The 26149-nt window shown below is 58.5% G+C and overlaps 2 protein-coding genes across 2 annotated transcripts in view; both read left to right on the top strand.

The window, feature by feature from the left end:
- The window catches only part of PRKD2 (protein kinase D2), a 29592-nt gene extending 18227 nt beyond the window's left edge, over positions 1-11365 (top strand). The window contains exons 9-18 of the mRNA XM_048833224.2: positions 3637-3714; positions 4770-5040; positions 5650-5702; positions 6854-6926; positions 7352-7458; positions 7849-8010; positions 8528-8626; positions 9167-9434; positions 10024-10109; positions 10609-11365. Coding sequence (XP_048689181.1) covers positions 3637-3714; positions 4770-5040; positions 5650-5702; positions 6854-6926; positions 7352-7458; positions 7849-8010; positions 8528-8626; positions 9167-9434; positions 10024-10109; positions 10609-10824 — 1413 coding nt within the window. The 3' untranslated portion in view covers positions 10825-11365. The remainder of the gene's footprint in view (positions 1-3636; positions 3715-4769; positions 5041-5649; positions 5703-6853; positions 6927-7351; positions 7459-7848; positions 8011-8527; positions 8627-9166; positions 9435-10023; positions 10110-10608) is intronic.
- Positions 11366-22901: 11536 nt separating this feature from the next.
- LOC125628217 (putative G-protein coupled receptor 132) lies at positions 22902-25445 on the top strand. Its single transcript, XM_048833106.2, has one exon. The coding sequence runs from the start codon at positions 23617-23619 to the stop codon at positions 24583-24585; it is 969 nt and encodes a 322-aa protein (XP_048689063.1). The 5' UTR covers positions 22902-23616; the 3' UTR covers positions 24586-25445.
- The last annotated feature ends 704 nt before the right edge of the window (positions 25446-26149 follow it).

A 26149-nucleotide genomic window follows, 5' to 3' on the forward strand; every position in this document is an offset into this window, starting at 1 on the left:
ACAGCAGCCACAGTTGCAGACAGAAAGAACAAAAGTTGCAGGATCTCATCAACATGCCCCTCTGCAGCGCCCCACAGAACTTTATTTTTGACAAACCTTCACACTGGGCAGACTGGAAACAAGATTTTGCAAGATCTCGCATTGCTGCCAGTCAGAGAGATGACGATGAAAAGGTTCTGGCTGTGTTTGATGCATACTTTATACCTCAAAGAAAGAGCATGTTTCCACCGGAGAATTCAAGAACCAGGGGGAAATGCTGAAAGTTTAAGAGCTCTGCATGCATTGGCTGAAAACTGTGTTTCTGGGAATGCAAAACATGAAAATATCAAAGACAGGCTTGTTGTTGGGTTAACAGATAATAATCTTTCACAGCAGCTGAAATTGAGGAGATGATTGAGGAGAGATTTAACCCTAGCCACAGATATCCAGAGAGCAGAACAGTCAGAATTAGTCACACATCAGAACAAAAGGCAGGAGCAACTTGAAAAACGTAAAAGTAGCTTTGGCTTGTTTACACTGCCAACATATGTCAGTAAATCTATGTTGCTCAGGGGTGTGGAAAATCCACACCCCGCCCGAAGCAGTTATACCAACTAACCCCTGGTATAGACAGCGCTATGTTGACAAGAGGGCTTCTCCCGTCGACATAGCTATGGCCCTCGTGAACATGGATTAACTACACTGACGTAGTGTAGTAGCGGGTTCACTGAAGTGCTACACTGCAGCATTTTAAGAATAGACCTGCCCTTCGAAGCTATAAACAGACACTTGAGAGTTAAATGTCATTATCATAAACCCCTGAGGCAAGGAGAGAGAACTAGGCTAAGAGGGACAAATTCCAGCTGCCGTGCCCAACATGTGGAAAAAGTCATATCCAGCTAGAGGCGCATGGTGTAATAATTGCACCAAATATGGACATTTTGCAGCTGTTTGCTGCACCAAAGCAGTCAGGGAGTTGACTTGTATTACAGACAATCAAGAAACATGGCTTCTGGGATCTATCACTGGTGATGACGTAGAGCCTGCCTGGAGAGTGAAATTAAATACTCATGGCAAGACTATTGACTTTAAATTGACTCAGGATCTGACGTCACAGTCATCTCAGAAGGGACTTATAATCACCTTCTACTTCTCCCAGAGCTGAAGTCACCTGACACAGCTCTGACTAGCCCTGGAGGGATCTGAACTGCAGGGGCCAGTTCACCACAGAAACAACTTACAGAGACAAAAGCTTTGCCTTCAGAGTGGGATCAAAGACCCAGTCGCAGCGTGGCAGCCATGATGGGCCTAGCGAGGAGGGTGGAAGAACTCAACAGAGGATTTGATGATACACTTAAAGTCGTCCTGGTTAATGTTGTTTCGTTGTTACGTGGCTGATCAATTAGGGAACAGGCTCGTTTAAAGTTGTGCAGTGCTCCCTTATAACGTTGTTTGGCAGCCTCCTGCTTTGTCCACTGCTTGCAGGAAGAGCAGCCCGTTGCAGCGAGCTGGTGGGGGCTTGGAACCAGGGTGGGCCGGCAGCCCCGCATCAGCTCCCCGCTCCCCTAAGTTCCCCGTGCATCAGCTGCCCGGCAGGCTATCAATTGCCTGCAGTTCAGCTGTCACTCCCCCGACTGCCATGTGCTGCTCCTGCCCTCTGCCTTGGAGCTGCTCCCCGAGCCTTCTGTTGCTGTGCAGGTGTGGGGGGATAAAAGGGGGGGCTAATGTCCGGGTGTCCCCTCCCCCCTGCTCCTGTCCCCCGCTTTCCCCATCTCAATAGAGCGGGGGGCGGGGGGGACACGACAGGGCTCAGGACGGAGGGAGCTTGCTGGCAGCAGCTGCTGTCTCAACTTGCTGATCTACTTAAAAATGCAATGCACTTAGAGTGGGGTCAGTGTACTTAAAGGGGCAATGTACATCTCTCTCTCTCACACAGGGTGTGTCTCTGTCTCTGTCTGCCATGCTGTCTCCCCTTCCTCCGTTTGTGCTGCCTTGTAGAGTGTGAGGCTACATTAACAATAATGTGTTAACCCTGGAGGGCTCAGCCGAATGCTAGTTCATCATTTAGCAGTGAGGCATTCCCTGGGAAATATCCCACCCTCTTCCACCCTCTGGCTTCACCACCTCAACCGAGCTTCACAATCATCATTGCTGTGTACAGTATTAAATTGTTTGTTTAAAACTTATGCTGTGTTTGTATGTGTGTGTGTGCGTGTTTATATAATGTAGTCTTTGGTGAACAAAATTTCCCTGGAACCTAAACCCCCCTATTTACATTAATTCTTTTGGGGAAATTGGATTTGCTTAACATCATTTTGCTTAAAGTCGCGTTTTTCAGGAACATAACTACAACGCTAAGCGAGGAGTTACTGTACTGGGCTTTTGAAAGGCGATCCAGTACAAATCAATGTAAGAGACAATGCTGAGCCACACAGTGTACAGACACCTCTACCAGACAGAGCAGGGAAGAGATTAGCTGCAGATTTATGTAAATTCAGAGGATAGCATTTTGTGGTTGTTGTGGGCTGTTTTTCCAGGTATAGAGAGATAACGTACTTGAAAGACGGAACATGTTGCATTGTTATCGAGAAACTGACATGCCCGTTCGCTCCCTTTGGCGTTCAGAACAACCAGCGATGGACAACGAACCACAAAACACCACCGCAGAATTTAAATTATTCCGCACAAAATATGGTTTTGATCATATTCCCAGCAGCCCACATTACCCACAAGCGATGGAGAGGCTGAGAGAGCTGGACAGACAGCCAAGGAAATCCTACTGCAGGACGATCCATTCCTCGCTCTTCTGCGTTACAGATCAACACCAACAACGGCTACTGGATCCAGTCCAGCACAACTCCTGATGGGAAGACAACTCAGAGCTACTGTTCCGACTTTGGAAAATACACACATACACAGAATCTCCGAAGTGCCCCGTCATGAGGAGAGTAGCCAAATCGCATAAAAAGGCTAAAAGAGCTCACAAACACTTTTATAACAGACGTCACTCAGTTAGAGAACTGCCCGCTCCAGAATCTGGTGAGCGTGTTCATGTCCAGTTGGGTAGAGAAGAAGGATGGACACCTCCAGCTGCCATAAAGAAAAAGAATTCAGTGCCCAGGTCATACGTGATCGAGACCGACAGTGGAGATGTCAGCAGAAACCGTCGACATTGATAGTTTGTTCCTCAGCAAGAGCAAACTCTGCCGATGGCGGCTGCAGGACAAGAAGACGACTCCTCGAGGTTTCCAAATCGACCACGGTCCGTCGTTGCAACGGCCGGCCAGCCAGGTTCGGGTCGTGTAACTAGAAAACCAGCAGGGTTCAGAGAGATGTGACAGACTGAGCTGCTGTGAACGGCACAGACAGCATGACGGTGTGAATAGCATACATGGTAGGAAGGGAGATGGAATGGGGTGTTAAACCATATTAGACTGTTGAGCGACTAGCTGTGTGTAACGTACTTTAGTTAAGCGAATCTTGGCTGGTTCAGGACCATGATGCCGGCCTGGGGTAGAGGTGGACTGAGGGGGCCCCAACTCCCCCTGCCCCCCCCCCCCACAAGCTGGGCTGTGACCATCTGCCCAGGGCAGAGCCGCCAGCCCCATGCAGTAGACACCCACATGGGAACTAAGTTCATTTCTTTCCCCTCCCCAGAGGAAGCGTCATTACTGGCGGCTGGACTGCAAGTGCATCACGCTCTTCCAGAACAACACCTCCAGCCGTTACTACAAGGTAAGCGCTCTTTGCCCTGCATGGGGCTTGGCCTCTGCGGGACCTGCCTGGTATGGGAGTCACAGGGGAAGAGCAACCCATCAGAGCCTACCTAGCCCGTCCCCTACAGCCTGTTCCCCCCCACCCCCCGGGGGCGCAGGAATTGTCCCTGTTCCCCTAGCAGAGATGGAGATGCCCCCTCAGGGCCCACTGAGCCCAACCCCACCCAAGGCAGAGTCATCCCCTACAGTGTGTTCCTCCTAGAGAGGTGGGGGGATTGTCCCTGTCGGACTGTACCCCAGGGTTTGTCGGTTTCAGTGTCCCCAGCCCTTCCCTTGGGGAGATGTTTCCCCAGCCTGGCTGATCAGGTTCTCCGGCTCCTCCACTGAGAGTTTCAAGCTGTCAATCCCGGCAAACCGTCCCTGTGTGTTGTCACCACACCCTTTGTGTCAGAGGCCCCACACTGATGACTCAGGCTGCTCAAAAATCTTTGGACAAAAAAGCCCTTTTTCCATCAAAAGACATTTTTGGCACCAAAAAAATAAAAGTTTAATTATTGAGGGTTTTTTTTTTTTTTAATGGAAATTCTCTGCAAAAAGACACCCGCTTTCTTCTGTTGTTGGAGTGAGGTCGAATTCCCGCTGCCTCTTGAGTTCCCCTGCCCCTTCGTTTTCTTCCCCTTGGGAAAAGTTGGTGGGACGTGAGAGTGTGTGCTGGGGGGGGGGAAGCTGGGGGAGAGGGGGGAGTCCACTCTTTTCCGGCTTTCCACTTGAAAAGTTTTGGGGGAAAATATTTCAAAAGTCTGAATTTCTCTCAATTTTTTAAACATTTGACGAAAATATTTCCCTTATTTCCCACTGTCGGGAATAAAAAAGGAAAGAACTCTGTTTTTTGTTTTAAAAAAATAGCGTGTGTGTGTGTGTGAGAGAGAGAGAGAGAGAGAGAGAGAAAAAATGAGGGAAATAAATGGAGGGGATCCCTGAAAGTTTGGAGGGAAATCAAAGGGCTTAGAAGCCAGGCTGGGCCGAGCTACTCTGCATTTCGCCCCTGAGCCTGTGAGTGGGTTCCCCTTGCAGGAAATCCCGCTGTCTGAGATCCTGGCGGTGGAACCAGCCCAGACCTCCGCCCTGGTGCCGCCGGGCGGCAACCCGCACTGCTTCGAGATCGTCACGGCTAACGCCACGTACTGCGTGGGGGAGGACTGCGCCCCCACCCCGTCCACCGCCAGCCAGCAGCAGAGCGGGGTCGGGCTGGAAGTGGCCATGGCCTGGGAGAGTGCAATACGCCAGGCCCTCATGCCTGTCATCCTGCAGGATGCTCCCAATCCTCAGGGACAGGCCCCCCACAGTGAGTGAGAGCCCCGGGGCCTGGAATGGGCTCTGGGGCAGCGGGGAGAGTGCCCCCTACCCCGCTCCCAGCAGCACAGCGCCCCCAGCACCGGGGTGGGTCACTGGGGCCAGCGCTGACTGCAAGGGGAGAGCGCCCCCTACCGAGCCCACACCCTGATCCCTGCAGCACAGCGCCTCCTAGTGCCTAACCCTCTCCCTGCAGCGCTCTAGGTGTCTCCCATCCGAGCGCAGGCTGGTCCCTGTTTGGATCAGCCGGGAGTCCAGCCCGAAGCACCAGCATCCTGTCAGATCCTGCTGGGCCTAGCCAGGCAGCGTCCCAAGTCGGGGAGGTGATTGTCCTGCAGGGGGTGATGCTGATCTCACCGGGGGGACACCCAGACGGTCCTGGGGATGGAGCTTAGCGTCCACATGGCTGGGAGGAGCTCAGTCCTCAGATGCTGCAGCTAGGGTTAGGGGCTGGGACGGGGGTGGGGACTTGACATGCCTTCCCCCATGTAGGATTTCATGCCCTGGACACAATATGCGGTGGGGAGGGGAATACTGATTTGGCTCAGGCCAGGCCTGTCTGGTGCCAGCTCCTAATCAAAGGCCCCTTTTCCCTTCCCAGGGCAGGCATCGCTCCGGATCTCTGTGTCCAACAGCCAGATCCAGGAGAACGTGGTGAGTAGAGGCCCCGCCCCTCTCTTTCTGCCCTGCCCCTTCTCTGTGTTTGTCCAGACCCAAGAGAACGTGGTGAGTAGGGGTTCCACAACCCCTGCCCCTCAGCTCTCTGTCTGTATATAAAGAGTGGAAAAATGAACCAACGGCTAAGGAGGAGCACAAAGGAATAGCATGAGCATGTAGGGACAAAACCAGAAAGGCTAAGGCACAAAGTGAGCTACATTTAGCAAGCGACATAAAAGGCAATAAGAAGAGGTTGTATGGTTAGCTAAGGAGCAAGAGAAAGGTGAAGGAAAGTGGAGGTCCTCTGCTTAGCAGGGAAGGAGAGCTAATAACGGGCGACCTCAGGAAGGTGGAGGTGCTTCCTGCCTTTATGCCTCTTCTGCTTCAGTGGCCTCTGAAAAGGTTAATTTGTGACCCGGTATGTAACACAATTAATGGTAACGACAAAAGGGAAGGAGTGCAAGCTAAAATAGGGGAAAAAAACAGGTTAAATAAGGTAGATCTATTCGAGCCATCAGATGAAACTCACCTGAGAATACTTAAGGAGCTAGCTGAAGCAAAATCTCGGAACTGTTGACAATTATCTTCGAGAACTCCTAGAGCACGTCAAAGGCTTTGTGAAAGTCCAAGTACACTATATCCACCGAATCATTCTTGTCCACATGCTTATTGACCACCTCAAAAAATTCTAATAGATTGGCGAGACATGATTTCCCTTTACAAAAGCCATGTTGACTCTTCCCCAACATATCATGTTCATCTGTATGTCTGATAATTCTGCTTTTTACTCTAGTTTCAACCAATTTGCCTGGTCCTGAAGTTAGACTTAACTGGCTTGTAATTTCCTCTGCAGCCTTCTTAAAAGATCGGCGTCCCATTAGCTCTCTGCCAGTCATCTGGAGAGGCTGATTTAAGCGATAGGTTACCTACCATAGTTAGTAGTTCTGCAATTTCATATTTGAGTCCCTTCAAAACTCTTGGTCCTGGTGACTTATTACTGTTTAATGTATCAGTTTGTTCTGAAACCAAATCTATTGACACCTCAATCTGGGACCCGCCTGTCTCTATGCTCCCCCCTGCATGTGATGGACATCCTGCCCCCCCGCCCCGGATGGGCTGACTTGACCCTTTTCCTTGTGCCATTGCAGGACATAGCCACAGTTTACCAGATCTTCCCGGACGAAGTCCTGGGCTCAGGGCAGTTTGGAGTTGTCTATGGAGGTGGGTTCGGGGGGAGGGCGGGATGCAGGGCCTGCCACTGAGAACCTCTGGGGTGGGGTGCGGTGGGTGTTTGTACAGGGATCGCTCACCCGGCAGTGTACTGAGATGCAGCTGCTTCTGGGGTGGAGCACGGGCGGGGGCTGTTTAGTGGCTGCACAGGGATGCTGCAGACTAGTTCAGAAGGAAAATGGAAGAAAACTCCCGTGTCCAACCCTATTTTGGGTAGGGGAGACTAGCTGGCTTCGGGGGTGGGGAATGGGACATGGGGCCTTTCACCTCTAGGGGGCGCTGGGTCCAATCTACCCCCAGGGTGGGGGACTGGCAGGGTCAGGGGGTGGGCAATGGGACACAGGGCATCTCCCCTCCAGGAGGTGTTGGCTCCCCTGGGACGAGGACCCTAATGTCTCTGTTCTGGCCCCCTCCAGGGAAGCACCGTAAATCGGGCCGGGACGTGGCAGTGAAGGTGATCGACAAGCTACGTTTCCCCACGAAGCAGGAGAGCCAGCTGCGCAACGAGGTGGCCATCCTGCAGGTGAGAGGGGGATGGACAGACAGACAGCGACGCCGCTCGGCTCCTCGCTCCCCCGCCCTGGAGAGAGCACACCCTTCCCCCCTGTGGGGCCCGCTTCAGGGGCCCCGGGCTTGGCTGGCTTAGGGGCACTTCTGAGAGCTGGTCCTGAGGTTGCTGCTCACTGCAGCGAGTTGCATAGGTCTCAGCTCAGGTCCCAGCAGGGCAGGGAAACACCGGTTGAGCCAACCGCTCTGGGGCGGCTGTGCCGGCCGAGGCAGCGCATGGGGCTGGGGTTTGCCTGGAGCTGGGTGGCTCATGGGGGTCACCAGATCCAAAGGGGGGTGGGGCTGGCGGGCAGGTGGATTCCCTGCCCCCAGCCCCGCTTTTATCTCTCCTCTCCCCGGCCCCCAGAGCCTCCGCCATGCAGGCATAGTGAACCTGGAGTGCATGTTCGAGACGCCCGAGAAGGTGTTTGTGGTGATGGAGAAGCTCCACGGGGACATGCTGGAGATGATCCTGTCCTCGGAGAAGGGCCGGCTGCCCGAGAGGCTCACCAAATTCCTCATCACCCAGGTGAGACCCTCCCCCCCACACCCCCACCCCGAGCTGCCCCAGCACCGCGGCTTGTCCCTGGGGCTGCTGGATGGGGGAGTTCACCAGGACAGGCCGGGGGCATGTGGCTGTCTGTCCTGGCTGGAGGGGACCGGCCTTGTGCTGTGTGTCCGTCTGGCTGGCGGGGACCGGCCCTGCGCTGCTTGTCTGTCTGGAGGCGACTGGCCCTGCGCTGCGTGTCCGTCTGGCTGGAGGCGCTGAGCTCTGCTCGGGGTGTGTCCCTGCTGCCCTCTGGGGTGGCCCAGCCCAGCCTGGTCCCTCAGCTCCTCCCTGGAGTGGGGTGCAGGGGGAGCAGGCAGCGCCCCCTCCCTCCCCTCCAGCTGGCGGGGGCAGACCTCCCCTGCCCCAGGCTGCTCTCTCCCCTGTATGCCCCCGCCAGCCCCTGGGGGAGACCCCTCTGCTGGGCGGATGAGGGGAAAGGGCCCCTGTAAGCTCTTGGGGCAGCCCTGGCGATGTCTGACCTGCCCCATCCCGGCAGATCCTGGTGGCCCTGCGGCACCTCCACTTCAAGAACATCGTCCACTGTGACCTGAAACCCGAGAACGTGCTTCTGGCCTCCGCGGAGCCCTTCCCCCAGGTGAGACCCCTCCCCCAGGTGAGACCCCTCCCCCAGGTTGGATTGCCCTGCCACCCTCCACAGGGACCAGGTGTGACTGTCCCACCCCTGTGTGCCGGGACCCCCCCTCCCCCAGGTGAGACCCCTCCCTCGGAGACCCCTTCCCCCAGATGAGGCCCCTCCCGCCCCCCTCGAGGATCCCCTCCCGTAGGTGAGACACCCCCCCCACATCCCTCCACAGGGACCCCCTTCCCCCAGATGAGAGCCCCCTTCAAGGACTCCCTTCCCACATGTGAGACCTCCCCCACCCTCTATAGGGACGCCTTCCCACACTCCCTCTTCCCCTCTGCTGTTTGTGACACCCCCATCTCACACTGTGGAGACCCCTTATCCCCCACCACTCCTGGGGCATTGGGGAGAGAGCCCCTCACGCCGCTCCCTGCAGCACAGCGCCCCCTAGCCCCTCACTGGGGCATCGGGGCCAGCCCTGCCCACCAGGGGAGAGCGCCCCCTGCTGAGAACCCTCCCCCGGCTCCCCCATTCCCCTCCCCCCCCCCCCAGGTTAAGCTGTGTGACTTCGGCTTTGCCCGCATCATCGGCGAGAAGTCGTTCCGGCGCTCGGTGGTGGGCACCCCGGCCTACCTGGCCCCCGAGGTGCTGCTCAACCAGGGCTACAATCGCTCGCTGGACATGTGGTCGGTGGGCGTCATCATGTACGTCAGCCTGAGCGGCACCTTCCCCTTCAACGAGGACGAGGACATCAACGACCAGATCCAGAACGCTGCCTTCATGTACCCGCCCCACCCCTGGCGCCAGATCTCCGCCGGAGGTACCTGCCTTGGGGGGAGGGGGGAATTCAGCCGGAGGGACCTGCCCTGGGAGGTGGAGGGGGGCTCTTGCTGGGGGGAGGGATAGCTCAGTGGTTTGAGCATTGGCCTGCTAAACCCAGGGTTGTGAGTTCAATCCTTGAGGGGGCCTTTAGGGATCTGGGGCAAAATTTGGGGCTTGGTCCTGCTTCGAGCAGGGGGTTGGACTAGATGACCTCCTGAGGTCCCTTCCGACCCTGATATTCGATGATTTCTATGACCTGCCCCCGGTGTGTGTTCTAGTTGTGTGGGGGGGTGTCTGTTGCCTCCTAGTGGCAGGACCCAGCCACTACAACAGCTGGCTGAGGACTCCCAGCTATGGGGTTTGCACCTCAGGCTCTAATGGGGGGGGCCCAGACCCCCTGTGAGGGGGCAATACCCCCAGCTGACACCCCCCATCCCTGCAGCACAGCACCGCCAGCAGGAAGGCCTGTGTTGCCGGGGTGCCGTAGCCGCTATCCCCACGCCCCGTGGCTTTCCCCAGGGCAGACTCGGGCCCTCCCCGTCCCCGCAGGCTGCTCCATGACTCCCCCACGCTCTCTCCCCCTCCAGCCATCGACCTGATCAATAACTTGCTCCAGGTGAAGATGAGGAAGCGCTACAGCGTGGACAAGTCCCTGAGCCACCCCTGGCTCCAGGTACGTAGGGGTGGCCCAGCCATGGCCCAGCAGCCTGCCCCCAGACCCGGCAGCATCCCCCGGCCCTGCCCGTGTCCTGAGCCATCACCTAGGGGAACGCTCAGGAGGAGTGTCGCTATCGCTATGGAGAGGTGGGGAAACTGAGGCACAGAGAGGGGCTGAGACTTGCCCAAAACTTGGGAAAGGAACCCAGGAGTCCTGGCGCCCAGCCCCCCCCCCCCCCCCCCGCTCTAACCACTAGACCCCACTGCCCTCTTACACAGCTCACAAGCCTGCAGCTGTTGCCCCTGTGCCCAGTATGGTCCTGCAGCCGCTGCCCTTGGTTGCAGCAGCAGAAGGGATTACGGAGCAAGCTGGAGGTGGTGGTTCTGGTGTTGTCCACCGGGGGGCAGCACTGGCAAATGCCCCAGCTGGCCCAGTGAAAGGCAGTTCTGGTGCTGTCCAGCAGGAGGCAGCAGTGACGCACCTGGTCCCTGTTAACCCCTTACTGCCCCTGCAGGATTACCAGACGTGGCTGGACCTGCGGGAGCTAGAGACCAAGATGGCCGAGCGCTACATCACCCACGAGAGCGACGACGCCCGCTGGGAACAGTTCGCCGCCGACCACACCCTGCCCTACCCCGCCCACCTGCGGGCCCCCCAGGGGCCGCCCCCCGAGGAGGAGGAGGGGGAAGGGGAGCTGCAGGGGCTGACAGAGCGGGTCAGCATTCTGTGAGCCTGGCCCCCCACCCCGTGGCAGAGAGAAGACCCCTCCCCCTGCTCCGGTGGAGGGACAAGTCGGACCCCTGGGGATGGGGGTGAAGGACACCCCTGCCCCCGCTTTGTGCTGTGGGGACGCGGCTCCCCCTGCTGACGCCAGAGCGGACAGGACGGCTCCCTTGTCCCGGCTGGTGCAATGTGAAGAACACCCCCGCCTGCCTACCTGCACGCCCTCCCTTGTCCACGGGGGCCACCCTGGGGACCCTGGGCAGGCGGCCCTAGGGCTGAGGCGAGGCAGGTGGGGGCCCGGAGATGGGCTGGGGGCCCCAGGACATGGCGAGGGGCCTTGGCAGGGAGTGACGCCCGGCACAGCCGCTGAGGTCGCTTGGCGCCCGTCTGGACGGCCCTCGGATCCCGTGGCGCCCAGGCCAGTGGAAGAATGGAATAGAAGAGGTCAGCGGCCTCAGGGAGGGGGCCTGGCAGGTGGGCCCAGGCTCCTGGGGATGTGGGTGGGGGCCTGGCGCCATGATCAGGGGCTGAGGGCATGAGGGGGTGGAGTTCCAGGTGCATGTCGGGGGCCTAGGGGTGGCTGAGGGGACCCAGCGAGGTAGTTAGGGGGTTGGGGGAGGGTGCAGGATGTGCTAGGCTCCCATGGTTATGAAGTGTGGGGGGTCCCAAGGGTGTGGGGTTGGTGTTAGGCGCCTGAGTTATTAAGGTTTTGGGGGGAATAGGGGCCCCTCTCTGCACCCACTTTCCCTGGTGCATCACTCTGGGGGCAAAAAGGGGTGTCTCCATTTTGGGGAGCACAGAGGGAGCTGAGCCCTCCCCCTCCAGTCTTCAGCGGGGTAGAGGGGAGAAGCGTCTGTCCTCAAACCCCCCTCCTCCCCTGCCCGCAACCCCTGCTGGCTCCAAGTCGTCTTGGCCAGACTGAAGCCACCCTAGGCCGAGCCCTGATGGATCTTGGCGCCCTGCTCCACATGTGGCCGGCATGGCCATGTGCATCCTGGCCTGGGCACACATGTGTTCATGGTGGGGCCAGGGGAAGGGCGAGTAACTGACGAGGCCGATCGAGCTGGGGCTGATCTATGCTGCCCTCCGGTCGATGCTCATTTGGGGACGTGTGTGTATAAATAAATCATGAACAGAACCCACCCAGCCTGCCTTTGAACTGAAATGTACGCGACCCCCTGTGCGGGGTGACGCCGAGTCACGCCCCCCCCCCCCCCAGCTGGAACGGACGGGGTGGGGGTGATTGCCCCGCACTAGAGCTAAAAGCCCCAGGTATTGCTAGGGGTGACCCTGCCCCACTGTAGGGCACAAGGTGCTGCCTGGCGCAGGGCTGGGGGTCACGCTTGCTGAGGAAGCGCCTCCGAAAGTTTCAGATTTAGCCCCGCTCCGAAGTTGTGCTCAGGAGCCATGGTTCTAATCCTGCTTCTACCGCTGGCTGCGGGCAAGCCCCTTCCCTGCTCTGTGCCTCGGTTTCCCCAGCTGCACAATGGGGATAATGGCACGGACCCAGCTTGGCAAAGTGCTCTGAGCGCTCCAGCGGGAAAGGCCTTGATCCGAGTTACGGGTGGTGGTTTGTTATCTCGTGTGGGGTTTTTTTTAAAGCAGTGCCAGTTTGGGGTGGGCACTGAAGCCCTACAACCCGACTACGCGGGTCGGGCGGGAAAACAACTGGATCCTTGCGGGTTGGGTCAGCTCTGCTCCCGCCCGGGGGGCTGGCGTGATGGCAGCTCCATGCCCTGCTCCGGGCGCACTTGGGTAGTGTTTGCTTGTGGCCTAAAACCAGACCTGAGCCGCTCTCTAGCGTGGACGCTCGTTGCATCACTTGAAAGTTGGCTTGCGCCTGTAAATTGACCGGCTGCAGCTCAGTTGATAGATACCAGGTTTAAAGTGCTTTTAAGGCATCCAGGTGGAAGAGTGAGCACAGCCTCGTGTCCGCCAAGGGTCTCCCGTTCGCACCCCTGACACAGGCACTTGGGCCAGGAGAAAATCGGTGTGTAGAGCCAGTCTCAGTGGGTATCCGGTCCCGCCTTTGGGGCGACTGGGGCTCCGGGGCATTAAACATGCCCCACGCAGGAGTTGTTGGTGCTCGGCTGCCCGGGTAGCTGAGGTGAAGGGAGGTCCGTTTGGAAGCGCTTGGAGCCCAGGGTCGTGCCCGTGAAGCCGGGGCCGGTGGCTGCTTTGGGAAGCATGGCTGGGATTAGCCCACAGGTGTCGATTTTTTTCCCCTATTCGGATCTCTCCGTGTTACAGCCAGAGAAGAGGTAGAGTTTGTGACCATGGAGGGCAGGCTACTGGGGCTCTCAAATAGTAATAATCCCTGGCGCTTTTCAAAGGAGGGGGGTCTTAGTCCCATTTTATGGCTGCGATAACTGAGGCAGTGTGAGGGGACGGGTCATGCCTGTGGCAGGCTGGGAACAGACCCCAGCGCTGCCCAATCTGCTCAGCCTCACGAAAAAGCCGCGTGAAAGCACCACGCAGAGCCGCTTTGCTGGAGGGCCCTGGATTGACCCTGGTCCAAAGCTAAACAAGCGCAGTGACAGGAAGGCAAAGCTAATGCCGCGTGAGCCCCGCTAGGCCGCTCTGCAGAGGATCTGAGTCAGTTACAGCCCGCCCAGAGGTGGGTTGGCTCTTTAGCTCAAGCTGTACCAGGTCCCGCTTTTAGCTCAGGAGGGCCCCGGTTCAATCCCCAGGCTGTCAGCTGAGGGTGGTGCCTGGCTCCAAAAAATCAGTCTGTGGGTTTGTCCCCAAGTACTTCTGCTGTCGCTAGACAGAGCCTAACTTTGCTGTCTCCAGAGCTCTGGTTTCCCCAACCCGAACGCCAGGTCCCGTCTCTTAGGATACTGTGTAGTGTCCTGAAATAGTGGTAACCCTTTAAATAGTTGGTGAGCCCTCTAGAAGCGCTCACTGTGTTCCAGGTTTTCCCCGAGTAGCCGTGTGGCTAGGTAGCAGGGGCTGGCTAGTCAGGAGCTGCGGTTAGACGGACCCCACTGTGCCCATGCAGGTTCTTCCTTCCAGGTGGAGCTGGGAGCACGGCCTGGCCTGAAGGGTGCCCACCCCTTCCCATTACAAGCCCCCCGTTGGCAGTCCCTTGGCCTTTCCCAGGCACTAGCTGGTTTGGCTGGAACGGCTCATGCTGGGCGTCTGCTGTAGGTTCAGTCCTTTTGGGTGGGGGGTGGGGAATTGCACCCAAGACGTCTGAGCCAACTGTGAGACCGAGGTGCGGGAGAATGACTTGTCACTTGCCCGGGTGAAAACTTCTGGCCCCCCTTTCTTTGTGCAGCTCTAACGCTCCTATGGGTTGGAGCTAGGGGGCAGGGGGCAGGGGGGTGAGGGTCGCTCTGAGGTCAGAGATGTGCTGGTCCCAGTCCCAAGCTGGTGGCTTTCCCAGTTGAGGTGTTGGTTGACCTTGTATCTAAGGACCAGGAGGCAACTAGTCAAAGGTAGCTTTAAGCCCATCTCCCTTAAAGGGCCATCCCGTCCCCCGACCACTAGGCTTCAGGTTTAGGGAGACGAGGTGAAATATGTGACCCTCCACAACGCCAGAAGGTGTCTTGACTCCCACTTGCCCCCACCCCTGCATCTGGGTGGGGAGTGGGGGATCTAGTGGGTTAGAGCAAGGGGGAGCCAGGACTCCTGGGTTGTGTTCTGAGCACTGGGTGGGGAATAGGTTCATGTGGTTAAGCAAAGGAGAGGTAGGGAGGCTTCTATTCCCCAGCTCCTCCACCAACTCATTGTGTGAGCTGAAGCAAATTTCATCCCTGCCCCGTGCCTCAGTTTCCCATCCATAGAATCTGAGGCGAGAGAGTGCGACACCCCTGCATCTGGCAGCTACAGAGTTGGTTGGGAAATCTTTTCCACAAAGGCCAAACCCACCCCTGAACCTGAGCATGGTGTGCTGGGGGGGCAAATGGTCACCCGGTGAAAACCCAGTGCTAAATAACCATCACTCCTGGTTCTGAGCCATCGGTTGGTTCTGAGAAACTCCGGCTCTCGGCAGTGCAGGGGACCAAATGACTCTGCGTCATGCCAGGAGCCGCACTGGAATTGCCGGGCCTGTCTGCATGGTGCCAGGAGACAGCGTTGGGGGCCGTGGGCCGTCCCCTGCGCCTGGAGCCATTTCTCAGTTCTCTGCTGCTGTGAATCCCCTGTGGCTGCCAACGTAAACAGGAAACCACTGAGAGCAACTGTCTGGGTGGGGGCCTTGGTACACCCGGGAGCCAGCGCGCCCTGGCACCAGGCCAGTGTAGCCCCCAGGGACCCTGCCAGAGATCAGGGCAGGGGAGCACGGCGTTCCCAGGCCTGCAGTCGTGACCAGTGGGTGGCAGACGGTCACTGGGGGTGCACAGACTGGGCTGGTTCCTGGCTGCGCACCCGGCATGACTCACTCCTGGCTGACATGTGAATCATAGAATCATAGCATGTCAGGGTTAGAAGAGACCTCAGGAGGTATCTAGTCCAACCTCCTCCTCAAAGCAGGGCCAACCCCAATTAAATCATCCCAGCCAGGGCTTTGTCAAGCCTGACCTTAAAAACCTCTAAGGAAGGAGATTCCACCACCTCCCTAGGTAACCCATTCCAGTGCGTCACCACCCTCCTAGTGAAATAGATTTTTCCTAATATCCAACCTAAACCTCCCCCACTGCAACTTGAGACTATTGCTCCTCGTTCTGTCATCTGCCACCACTGAGAACAGTGTAGATCCATCCTCTTTGGAACCCTCTTTCAGGTAGCTGAAAGCAGCTATCAAATCCCCCCTCATTCTTCTCTTCTGCAGACTAAATAATCCCAGTTCCCTCAGCCTCTCCTCATAAGTCATGTGCTCCAGGCCCTCCAATGTTTCCATATCCTTCTTGTAGTGTGGGGCCCAAAACTGGACACAGTACTCCAGATGCAGCCTCACCAATGTCGAATAGAGGGGAACGATCACGTCCCTCGATCTGCTGGCAGTGCCCCTACTTATACACCCCAAAATGCCATTGGCCTTCCTGGCAACAAGGGCACGCTGCTGACTCATATCCAGCTTCTCGTCCACTGTCACCCCTAGGTCCTTTTCTGCAGAACTGCTGCCGAGCCATTCGGTCCCTAGTCTGTAGCGGTGCATGGGATTCTTCCGTCCTAAGTGCAGGACTCTGCACTTGTCCTTGTTGAACCTCATCAGATTTCTTTCGGCCCAATCCTCTAATTCAGTGGCCCACAGTCTTTCTGTGGGAATAGCATATTCCTATTCCCAGAAGACTGTGGTGGGCGCCAGACATTTGGCTGCCGAGAAGCGGCAATTGTGCCCACGGGCACCGCGTTGGGGACCCCTGCTCTCATTTGTCTAGGTCCCTCTGTATCCTATCCCTACCCTCCAGCGTATCTACCCCTGCTCCCAGTTTAGTGTCATCTGCAAACTTGCTGAGGGTGCAATCCACACCATCCTCCAGATCGTTAATGAAGATATTGAACAAAACCGGCCCTTGGGGCACTCTGCTTGATACCGGCTGCCAGCTAGACATGGAGCCATTGATCACTACCCGTTGAGCCCGACAATCTAGCCAGCTTTCTATCCACCTTATCGTCCATCCAGCCCATACTTTTTTAACTTGCTGGCAAGAATCCTGTGGGAGACCGTGTCAAAAGCTTTGCTAAAGTCAAGCAATAACAAATCTACTGCTTTCCTCTCATCCACAGAGCCCGTTATCTCGTCATAGAAGGCAATTAGGTTAGTCAGGCATGACTTGCCCTTGGTGAACCGTCAGTTTGGGAGGTTTCTAGCAGCTCGTGTCTTTCAGGGCATCCTCCGGCCGCCCCTCCATGCACTATCTGGCCTGTCCGTCTGGGGCTGCTGAGGGCGGCTAGTTTAGTACATGAACGGTACAGGGGTACTAACCCTGGGCTTGTATTTATCCAGCACCTCTCAGCCGGCAGGAGCCCAGCGCCCGGTACAGGCAATCCATGGAGGGGCTGCAGCCATGGCTGAATTGCAGCCACTTCTGGGCTGGGATGGGGTGCGGACGGCAAACGCAGCCATTTGGGGCGCTGTCTCCCCCGCCCCAACCCAAGCACCACAAATCCTCCCCTCCCCTCCCCCCGCTCACCAACAGCCCCTCGCTTTTCCCTGTAGCTCCTCCCCCGCCCAGCTCCCCTCCCCCTCCATTTGCTTCAGTCTGGTCTGAGTGCTGGGGGGGACCTTATTCTCTCGGAGGCAGTGCTGACCCCATACCCCGGTGTGGTGCTACAGGGCACCCTCAGTGCTGCCGGGAGTGGGGTGGGGGGCTTGGCAGGGGGTGCCGTGCTGCAGGGGTCGGGCAGGAGGCTCGGCAGGGGGTGCCGTGCTGCAGGAAGTGCTGTCCTAGCATAGGTCCCCACCCGGGCCCTTTTCCTGGGGGTATCAGGCCGAACCCTGGCCCAACTCCCGCAATACCGCCTGCCCCCCCCCCCATACCCTCCACCACTCTGATTCGGGGGGCACCGATTGCTCCCGAGGGGGCTGTGCTCAGCGTCCGCTCCCAGGTGCAGGGAACCAGGCCAGGTACTTCCCGGGCCCCGAGCCACTCACGGCCCTCAAGTGCTTTTGCTTTATTTGCCTTCACATTTTTGGCAGCTTGGTCTGGGCTCTCCACAGCCTGGCCCTGCCCTCCCCTCCCTAGTTCTCCCCCCACCACCCACAATGCTCCATGGCCTGCCCCCCTGCCCCGGCCGCCTTTCTGATATACAAGAATTAGAGATCCCAGCCCCAGGCAATGCTCCTGCTTGTCCCTGGGCAGGGGAAAGATGTTTTGGGCCTTTGAATTATGACCCCCCCTGCACAACCACCTACCACCCACCCACCATCCATCCACCTACCACCCACTGTCCATCCACTCACCATCCACCCACCTACCACCCACTGTCCATCAACCCACCTACCACCCACTGTCCATCCACCCACCATCCATTCACCTACCACCCACTGTCCATACACCTACCACCCCGTCTGTCCATCCACTGTCCATTCCCCACCATCCATTCACCTACCACCCTGTCCATCCACCCACCCACTATCCATCCACCTACCACCCACTGTCCAGCTACCCACCATCCATCCACCTACCAGCCACTGTCCATCCACCTACCACCCCATCCATCCATCCACCATCCATCCACCTACCAGCCACTGTCCATCCACCTATCACCCCATCCATCCACCCACCCACCCACCATCCATCCACCTACCAGCCACTGTCCATCCACCTATCACCCCATCCATCCATCCACCCACCCACCATCCATCCACCTACCACCCCATCCATCCATCCACCTACCAGCCACTGTCCATCCACCTACCACCCCGTCCATCCATCCCCCCACCCACCATCCATCCACCTACCACCCACTGTCCATCTACCCAACATCTTTCCACCCACCCACGTATCTCCCATTGATGGATCCAGCCAGCCATCTACCCCCTGCCACTCATTCAGCCATGCCCCTATCCATTTAGCCACCCCCACCCCTCCGCCCATCCTGCAACTGGGACACCATTTCACCGCGCTGTGACAGGGCCCTCATTTACCCCCAGAAGAGAAGGTGAAGTGGCCATATCCCCCATGGGTGCGTGGCATTAGGGGACTGTGTGCAGCAGCCGTGCCAGGCAGCTGTGCGGTGGTCATGCCTGGTGTTGAGTGCCTGGGCACAATGGCCGTGCACGGTGCGAGGGGGCCGTGCGTGGCATTGGGCGAGTGTGCACAGCGGCTGTGTGTGACGATAGGCGAGTGCGAGCGGCAGTCGTGTGTGTGTGTGTGTGTACACTGCCCGTGCTGGCATGGTGTGGGAACGGGGGCACTGAGCCGTTGGCGATGGCAGCCCCAGCCCCGGGTCCTGCGTCTGGGAACGTCAGCAATGTTTCCCTCTTGCCAAGAACAGGTGGGCTGGGCAGTGCTTGCCTGCCAGCCCTGATCGCCCCCCGCAGGGACCTCAGACTTCCGCCTGCCCCAGGGGCAGACGGGCCCAGGGCTGGGCCACCCCCCAGCCAGCCCTTGGAAACCCCCTTTCCAGTGTGTGTGTGAAATCCCGGCCCGTGCTTCTTAGAAATCGGTAGTGCAGGGGTCGGGGCGGGCAAGGGCGCTGGCTGGCGAATGGCAGTGCAGCAGGCAGAGCTGCCAGCCATTCATACGCCAGCTGAGGTAGCGGGGGTGGCGGGTGTGGGGGAAGCCTTTGAAGATGCAAAGGAGCCAAGATCTGAGGATGCATCTGTGCCCCTGAGCTGCACCGGTGCCAGCATCCCCCCAGGCTGGGGGCTTCCACTCAGCTCTCCAGAGACCTTCCCTGGCGGCTTGGTATGTTGCTGTCCCCCTCTTCCCCCTGCTCTTGAGATCAGTTCCTGGGGAGGGGAAGGGAAAGGCTGGGGCAGGTGGCTGTACAGGACCCCTTCCCCCTGCCCCAAACCATGCATGCTGCCTAAGGGGCAGGGGTCTGGGTGGGGCAGACATGGGGGATTGCCTGGTGGAGCAGGGGAGGGAGTGGAGGGGGGGCGGTGAACAGTGAACCCCTCCCTGCCAAATGCCCCCTCCCCCAGGGCTCCACAAGTAAATAAACTGCAGGGGGTGCAAATTGGGGAGGGGGGGGTCTGAGTGGGAGATGAGGGCACATGTGTTATACCGGGGGTGGGGGATGGGAGGGTAAATAGAGGTAGGGGTTGCTACATTCACCCGCCCCCCCAGCTGTCTTGGGGCCACAGAGGTGGTTCCCCAACTCACACAGACATAGGGGGCAGAGGCTGAGCTGAGCCAGCTGTTTGCCCCCCAACTTCTCCCAGAGCCGGCACCAAGCCCACCCCATCCTCCTCCCAGGGCCCTGCCAATGTGCAGGGCCCAGGGTTCCATCCCCAGCCCCTTTCCAGATGCCAGCATGCCCTTTACACGCACAACCCTCGCAGCACATGCGTCCCCCACAGTACACAGGCTCCCTCCCCCACATCATTGTTACACGCCATCCCCTTTGACAGACACACCACGTTTCACACCCAGTCCCCGTGCAGCTCCAACACCCACAGCCATGCAACCCTGCCACACACACTGGGGAGGCTGCTCAGCCAGAGATCCCCAACCACTGGACGAGGGTAGGTTGGAACCATTATCCCCTGTGCTGCGGATGGGGAAACTGAGGCACCGAGCGGGGAAGTGACTTGGCTAAGGGCAGCGGCAAAGCCAGGAATAGAACCCAGGCTATCTGACTCATAACCCCCCCCCCCCCACGGCAAACATTTTCCCTTCCCAGGAACAGAACCCAGCTCCCACCACCACCCCCGCTCTGACCTCTAGACCCCAATTCCCTCCAGGAGCTGAGGACAGAACCCAAGCATCCTGATTCACAATTCCTCCCCCAACCCTAGTCCCCTCCCTGAGCCAGGAACAGAACCCAGGAGTCCTGATTCCCCAGCCCCCCCTGCTCTAACCCCTAGACCCCACTCCCCTCCCCTCCCTGAGGCTAGAACTCAGGATACCTGGCTCCCAGGCCAGTGCATTGTCTATTGGACCGCCCTGCTTCACACAGATACCCCCCGGTCCCCATAAAACCTGCCAGCAGCATGTGCCACCCTGGCCCCCCATTGGGGACAGTGCTCTCTAGTGCACACAGCGCCCCCCAGAGGCCGCCAGCCACAATTCTGCTCCCGCTGAGGGAGATCCCCCACTCGCTGTGCGGCAGGATGGGGCTCCCTCCCCCACAGCCGCACGGCCAGCTGCCACGTGCGCCGTTCACCGCGTGGGGCACGTGTTCCGTGCTCGGGCTGCCAAGGCAGAAAGCCGGGCCCCAGGGAAGTGTCATGGGCTGGGAAAGGAGATGGTCGCACCGCAGCCTGCCTCGGCCGCCCTTAAAGAGCCAGGGCCTGCGTGCTGGAAGCCGGGTGTGTGCGGGGTGGGGGCGAGGTTGTGCAGTGGCCCGTTGGCGACATGCACGGGCATGCTGAAGTGGGAGGCCTTGGGAACGCCAGAAGCACGTGGGCTGTTGAGGTCCTGGGCCAGGGTTTGTTGTGTTCAGTGTCGGCCGATGGGCTCGTCCCACGACAGCCAATGGGCAAAACCCTGGGAGAGCTTTTAAAAAAAGATAGTTACGTATTTGTATCACAGTAGCATGTACAAGCCCCAGTCATGGCCCAGCCCCCATGGTGCTAGGAGCTGTACATTTGTATTGCTATTAGGTATATGACAGTAGTGCTTAGAAGCCCCGGTCATCTGCTAGGCCCCCCCCACCCCATGGCACTAGGAGCTGTACATTTGTATTGCTATTAGGTGTATTATGGTAGCGCTTAGACGCCCCAGTCATGGCCCAGGCCCCCATGGCACTAGGAGCTGTACATTTGTATTGCTATTAGGTATATGACAGTAGTGCTTAGAAGCCCCGGTCATCTGCTAGCCCCCCCCACCCCATCGCACTAGGAGCTGTACATTCGTATTGCTATTAGGTGCATTATGGTAGCGCGTAGACACCCTGGTCATGTGCTAGGCCCCCACCCCCATGTCACTAGGTGCCGTAATTTGTATTGCTTTTAGGTGTATTACAGTAGCGCCCAGGGGCTGCAGTGTGCCAGGCGCTGTACAAGCAGAGAACAATGATCTGGTGTTTTCTCACCTGTCTGCTCGTTGGTTCCCCCCACCATGTGTGAGAATGACCGTGAGGCCGGCTCCCTCTCATGAATCACGAAGAACGAGGACTCAGTGCATGTGCGTGTGCATCCCGCATATGTCCTGCCAGGAGTGGTAGATACGCTGGAAGGCAGGGACAGGATACAGAGGGACCTAGACGAATTAGAGGATTGGGCCAAAAGAAATCTGATGAGATTCAACAAGGACAAGTGCAGAGTCCTGCACTTAGGAGGGAAGAATCCCATGCACTGCTACAGACTAGGGACCAAATGGCTAGGCAGCAGTTCTGCAGAAAAGGACCAAGGGCAGAGGTGGGCAAACTACGGCCCGTGGGCCACATCCAGCCTGCAGGACCCTCCTGCCCGGCCCCTGAGCTCCTGGCCCGGGAGGCTAGCCCCCAGCCCCTCCCCTGGTGTTCCCTCTCCCGCACGGCCTCAATGCACTGCACCGCCGGGCCAAGGCTCTGGGCGGCCGGGCAGGGCAGTTGCAGAGCCGTGGCCTGAGCCGGTGCTCTGGGTGGCACGGATGTACCGCCGCCAGCTATCGGTGTGCCAGGCAGCGCGGTAAGGGGGCGGGAGGGTTGGATAGAGGACAGGGGAGTTCGGGGGTGTGGTTAGGGGTGTGGAGAGGGATCAGGGCGGTCAGAGGGCAGGGAACAGGGGGGTTGGATGGGGCAGGGGTCCCTGGGGGGCAGTCAGGAATGAGAGGGGGGGTTGGATGGGGCGGCAGGGGGCAGTCAGGGGTGGGAGGTCCTGGGACAGGGAGCAGGGGGTGGTGGATAGGGTAGGAGTCTCGGGGGGCAGGGAACAGGGGGGTTGCATGGTGCAGAAGTCCTGGGGGAGTCGGCAGGGGTCAAGAAGCGGGGGGGTTGGATAGGAGGTGGGGGCCAGGCCACGCCTGACTGTCTGGGGAGACGCAGCCTCCCCTAATGTTCCCTCCATACAATTTTGGAAACCCGAGGTGGTCCTCAGGCCAAAAAGTTTGCCCGCCCCGATCTAGGGGTTACAGTGGCCGAGAAGCTGGATATGAGTTACCAGTGTGCCCTTGTTGCCAAGTAGGCCAATGGCATTTTGGGATGTATAATTAGGGGCATTGCCAGCAGATTGAGGGACATGATTGTTCCCCTCTATCCGCCATTGGTGAGGCCTCATCTGGAGTACTGTGTCCAGTTTTGGGCCCCACACTACAAGAAGGATGTGGAAAAATTGGAAAGAGTCCAGCGGAGGGCAACAAAAATGATGAGGGGACTGGAACACATGACTTATGAGGAGAGGCTGAGGGAAATGGGCTTGTTTAGTCTGCAGAAGAGAAGAGTGAGGGGGGATTTGATAGCTGCTTTCAACTACCTGAAGGGGCGCTCCAAAGAGGATGGAGCTCAGCTGTTCTCAGTGGTGGCAGACGACAGAACAAGGAGCAATGGTCTCAAGTTGCAGGGGGGGAGGTCTAGGTTAGATATTAGGAAACAGTATTTCACTAGGAGGGTGGTGAAGCACTGGAACGGGTTCCCTAGGGAGGTGGTGTCGCTTCTGTACCCGCCTGCCCCACATCAGTTAATTTTCTGTTCCCAGCCCTAACTTCTGCCCCAGCCCATCTCAGTTCTTCCTCCCAGCCCCACATCTGTCCCTTGTCCCCCAGACCCATGTCAATTCTGCCCCCTAGCCCCACATCTTCCCCTTGCCCCAAGACCCACCTCAATTCTGCCCCCCAGACCCATGTATAATTCTGCCTCTCCAGCCCCACATCTGTACCCAGCCGCACCTCTGCTCCTTCTACAACTGTGGATGCTGTTCCCCGCCCCGGGCCTGTGGGGAAGGGCAGCTCCAGCAGGGCCACCTTACTGCAGAGATGGCAGGGGAAAGGGGGAGCGGGGCCACCCACAGACTCCTCTCCTCCCTCCCCTCCCCACAAAATCCTGTAGGTATGTGCCGGGGGGGGGGGGGGGGAGGGGAGGAGCCTCTGCCGGCCTTCTGCAACTCTGATTGGCTGCTCTCCCCCCAAGGAGGTGAAGCAAGTGGGAAAGGACAGCCAGTCAGCCGGTGTGTGTGCTGCCCCCTGCTGGCGGGGACGAGCCCTGCTCCCTGTGTAAGGGGCGCGTGTGCTCTGAAGACACAGTTGATTCGGGGGGTTGGGGAAGTTCCTCACTGCTACTAAGCCCCGCTCTCTCTTTGCAGCGCCCCCCCCCCCGCAGCACCATGCTGAATGCCAGCGCCCCCTGCCCGTCCAACGCCTCGCGCTGCGGGGTGGATTTCCAGGCTGGCCAGGAGCTGGTGGTCTCTCTCTACGGTGCCGTCTTCCTGCTGGGCCTGGCCACCAACGCGCTGACCCTGTGGCCCATCGTGCAGCAGGTGCGGCTGGGCAACGTGCTGGCCGTCTACCTGCTGGGCCTGGCCGCCTCCGACATGCTGTACCTGCTCACCCTGCCGCTGTGGATGCTCTACGTGTGGCGCGGGCACCGGTGGACCCTGAGCAGCCTGGCCTGCCACGCCGCCGGCTTCGTCTTCTACTCCAACATGTACGTCAGCGTCCTGCTCCTCTGCCTCATCTCCCTGGAGCGCTACCTGGCCGTGGCGCACCCTCTCCGCTCCCTGGGGCTGCGGAGCCGCCGTTCGGCCGCCGTCGCCAGCGCCGTGGTGGCCCTGCTGGTTTTCACCTTCCACATGGGCATCGCCCTGCGCTCCCCGGAGCCGGCCAACGCCTCCTGCTACGACAGCTACCCGCTGCAGCCCGGCGTGGCCAGGTTCAACTACTTCCGGGTGGCTGGCGGCTTCGCGCTGCCCTTGCTGGTCCTGGGGGTCTCCTACCTCAAGATCTTCCAGGGGGTGCGGGCCAGCAACACCCTGCTGGACTGGCAGAAGGCCAAGGTGAAGCGTCTCTCGATGGGCGTCATCGCCATCTTCCTGCTCTGCTTCGCCCCCTACCACCTGCTGCTGCTGCTGCGGACAGTGGCCTCCGCAGTGCTAGATAGCTGCTCCCTCTGCTCCTTCGAGCAGCGGCTCCACCTGCCCTTCTCCCTGGCCCTGGCCCTGTCCAGCCTCAACAGCGCCCTGGACCCCATCCTCTACGCCCTGGTGAGCGACAGCATCAAGGGGGACCTACGGAAGGTGTTCGGCTGCGTGGCGCGTGCCCCGGCATCCGGAACAATCACCTCTCTGGCCTTGTGACCGGGGCTGGCATGGCACCGACCGAGGGAAACTGGACCGGGGATGTCCGATGGCACCAGAAGGGGGATCTACGTGCTTAGGAACATCGGCCTCGCCCATGGGAGAAAGCCTGCAGCGCCATGCCCGATGGCACCAAGAGACGCAGCTGGATCCATGGGCGGATGCCAAAGACTGGAGGGGTGGGGTCTGGGGCCCAGCAATGGCTAAGGGGGTGGATTAGGTGGCTTGCCAATGAGGCTGCATAGACGGGGGCATTGTGGGAAGGGGACAGCCCTGCCTGGGAGCTTGCGCTCAGCGGCTGAGCGGTCGCTCTGTCGCTGGGATCCCAGGCACTGCATGGGGTTTGTGGGGAGCGAGGAACTGAGAACTCTGCCGAGAACAGGGTACAGGACAGGAGGTGCTCCAAAGAGGGCAAAGGATTATTTAGCAGGAGCAACGAGGGGCAATAAAGACAGGGCGGGTACAGGAGGATGTGATTCCCTAACAGCGAGGCTGGGGTATCCTCTCTGCCGGGGATGGAGCCCATCTCATCGGGGGCTTAAATTGAGGGGCCCATGATGTTGAGAAGAGGGCGTCTCCCCCCAGCAAGGGATAAACGGGTAACAATCCCTCATTCACTGTCCCAACACTAAAGTGTGGTCTGGGGCTGGACATCAAGTTTTGTAGGTGACTTTCACTGCAACAACCACTGATGAGCATCCTTTAAACCTTTTCTTACAAGGACCCTGAAAAAGACGGGAAAACAGTCCAAGTCCTAAAGGAGGCTTCTCTTTTAACGAGGTCTCAGTGTCTGTAGCAATAGAAGGTTGTTATAGGTAACAGCCTCTGTTTGACAGTCTATTAAATAACATGAAAAGGGGGATGAACTATTCTTATTGGGGGGGGGGGGGGGAAATACAAGGGATTTCTGATGGTCTGAAGCCGCTGGTGGAGTCCGATTCTGCCTCCTTTGAGACAAACACCCATGAAAGGGGAGGGAAAAGAACAACCAAGACAGGAAACGCCAAGTCTGTCGCTGGTGCCATCTCTCTCCTGCAGCCTCCTTGCTGGAGAAACACAGGCCCAGCCCATGGGCTGATCAGCCGCTCTGAGACCTGGCAAATTTGTAGCAGCGTTGGGGCTGTTTAGGGCCCTGCTTTCAGCGGCCTCTTTGGTCGCAGGCTTGCAAAAGCTAGAGTTGCATTGGGTGGTGGAGCCGGACGCTGATTAGACAGCTGGCAAAAGGAGGGAGGAGGAAAGAGGGCAAGGAAACTGACACATGGGTGGTGGTGGTGGTGGGAGGGGGCAGCAGGGAGCAAGTCTCCGGCCCCTGGTGTGCCGGGTTTGGCCAAAGCAGCTGGAGAATGATGAATTCACACTGGAGCAGGTGCAGAGAAAGGCTGCTAGGCTGATCATCATGGCTCAAAGTGCTGATCTCATCAGAGGAGTCTGACAGAGCGGGGCTTGTTTTGTCTAAACCCCAGGCTGCGGGGTGGGGGTGGGGGGTCCGATTGCCAGGGCGGGGTGTCCCTGGGGAGGGAGAAAAGCTAGTGAAGCTAAGGAGAATGTTGGCACCAAATGGGGA

This window comes from Caretta caretta, chromosome 23 (assembly GCF_965140235.1).
Source record: "Caretta caretta isolate rCarCar2 chromosome 23, rCarCar1.hap1, whole genome shotgun sequence".
Taxonomy (NCBI): domain Eukaryota; kingdom Metazoa; phylum Chordata; order Testudines; family Cheloniidae; genus Caretta; species Caretta caretta.